This window comes from Cebus imitator, unplaced genomic scaffold (genome assembly GCF_001604975.1).
Source record: "Cebus imitator isolate Cc_AM_T3 unplaced genomic scaffold, Cebus_imitator-1.0 Scaffold4, whole genome shotgun sequence".
Lineage (NCBI taxonomy): Eukaryota > Metazoa > Chordata > Mammalia > Primates > Cebidae > Cebus > Cebus imitator.
Window position 1 is genome coordinate 10,342,869 of NW_016107319.1, and position 2,205 is coordinate 10,345,073.

At 35.4% G+C, this 2,205-nt stretch overlaps 1 protein-coding gene across 1 annotated transcript in view; it reads left to right on the plus strand.

Moving 5' to 3' along the window:
* Nucleotides 1–2,205, plus strand: part of ABCE1 (ATP binding cassette subfamily E member 1) — a 34,872-nt gene that overhangs the window by 30,327 nt on the left and 2,340 nt on the right. The window contains exon 15 of the mRNA XM_037740740.1: nucleotides 594–705. Within this exon, the coding sequence (XP_037596668.1) occupies nucleotides 594–705 (112 nt within the window). The remainder of the gene's footprint in view (nucleotides 1–593; nucleotides 706–2,205) is intronic.

Genomic DNA, 2,205 nt, shown 5'->3' on the forward strand with positions numbered 1-2,205 from the left:
GAGACGGGGTTTCACCATGTTGACCAGGATGGTCTCGATCTCTTGACCTCATGATCCACCCGCCTCAGCCTCCCAAAGTGCTGGGATTACAGGCGTGAGCCACCGCGCCCGGCCAGAACTAGCTTGGGTAAAAACAATGAAGCATAGAAATTTAGAAAGGGGTTATTACTGAAAACCACTATTAGGAGGACATATTTCCTCCAGTGACAAATTTTTCATATGAATGTAACTTTTAAAAATTCTCATCTCCCCTAAAAATGTCCAATTTGAGATTTTGTGATCTACTTATTAATGATCTTATTTTTCTAAAGTAGTACTTTTGTCTTAAATGTTTCTTTTACCAGATTAGAAATCCAGGTTAAATTTTGTTTTGCACCAAAATATTATTGCCAAGAAAACTATATAGTCCAAGCAAAGCCATTTCTGTACATAGGATTTGTAATGTGCTGTGATTATACTGTTATCCAGATGATTTATGATTGGGGAATTTGAGGGAATAGTAATTCTTAACACCTTTCATCCCAAAAGGTAGTTATACTTCTGAAGAAAAATTTAATCAAAATCGATTGATCTTTTTTTTTTTTTGCCCCTAGTCCTCAAACCCTTTTGGCTGGCATGAATAAATTTTTGTCTCAGCTTGAAATTACATTCAGAAGAGATCCAAACAACTATAGACCACGAATAAACAAACTTAATTCAATTAAGGTATGTGGAAAAACTGTCTTAAATCATGGATCACTTTGATCTCAGTATAAACGATTGAAAGTGTATTTAAAAATCAGTACCACATGGCCAGGCACAGTGGCTCACACTCATGATCCCAGCACTTCAGGAGGCCAAGGCAGGCAGATCACTTGAGGTCAAGAGTTTGAGACCAGCCTGACCAATGTGGTGCAACCCCATCTCTACTAAAAATGTAAAAACTAGGCAGGTCTGGAGGGAGGCACCTGTTAACCCAGCTACTCGGGAGGCTGAGGCAGGAAAATCGCTTGAACCCAGAAGATGGAGGTTATAGTGAGCTGAGATCATCCCACTGCACTCCAGCCTGGGCAACAGAGTGAGACTCTCTCAAAAAAAAAAACCCAACACCATATTTTAAAATTTCTATGTTTTTTACATTTTGAGACCTGATGACATACTTCAATCTGCAATAGGCAGCAATTGTGATGTAGCTATCATTGCTACATGAACTCAGAGCTATTCCTATTGTCTCTTTAAGTTGTATCACAGTTGCACTACCTATATTGATTGCCATCTAAAATGTCTTGGGAAAGATTACACTAATTAGAGAATTTTTAAAAACCAGAAAATAAAAAGATTACACTAATTCACCATTGAAACAAAAAATTTTTAAAGTATGCCTTAACCAGTTTCTCTGTTACATTTTTCAATACATGATTGAAAGGCATATTTTAAAAGTCTAAACAAGCACCTGTGATGAGGAAAACATTGTGTCTACTTAACTGGCAATGTTTTTTTGTCTTTGTGGTACACAGTTGTGCACCTACAGTTGATTTCCTCTGTAAAATACAGTATTTGTTTAATAGAAGGCAAAAATCTTAGTCATTCAGAAACGGAGAGTAAATGAACTCTAGAATAGCATTTGTTTTTAATATCTGCAGTGCCTCAAAGTGTTTACATTTTATCACTCTATATCCATCTTCATGCTTAAAAGCTCTAGAAGTATGTTATACATACTTGTGCTTTAGCGTTTATTTTCATATTTGCAGTCCTACCTTTGCTGCTAAACCATGAGCTCTAGGAATGCCAGAGGCAAAGTTACCTTGCACATCATTGTATTTTTAAGCATCTAATGCAATGTCGGGATAACTTACGCTTTATTACATATTTTGTTTTTAAATGATTGATATTACTCCTTGGCCAGGATAAATGGTAAGTTCTGACATAAAATTGAAGAGTTTTTCTCAGTTTTGAAAAGCAAATTGGTTACAAAAGAATAATGTCTTCTGAAGCATTAAGGACACTTGCATTGTCATTTTCTTTGATAGACTCATGGTTCAGTTACCAGGTGCACCTGTTAATTATTTCTGTATACCTACTCATCTTAAGATAGTCATACCTTAATCCTAGCTAAACAAAATAAGAGGATTAAGGCATGACAACAATTAGGTAGGTAAGATTGTTACTGGCCAGTATGGAAAAAACTTTTTTTTTTTTTTTTTTTTTTTTTTTTTTTTTTTTTTT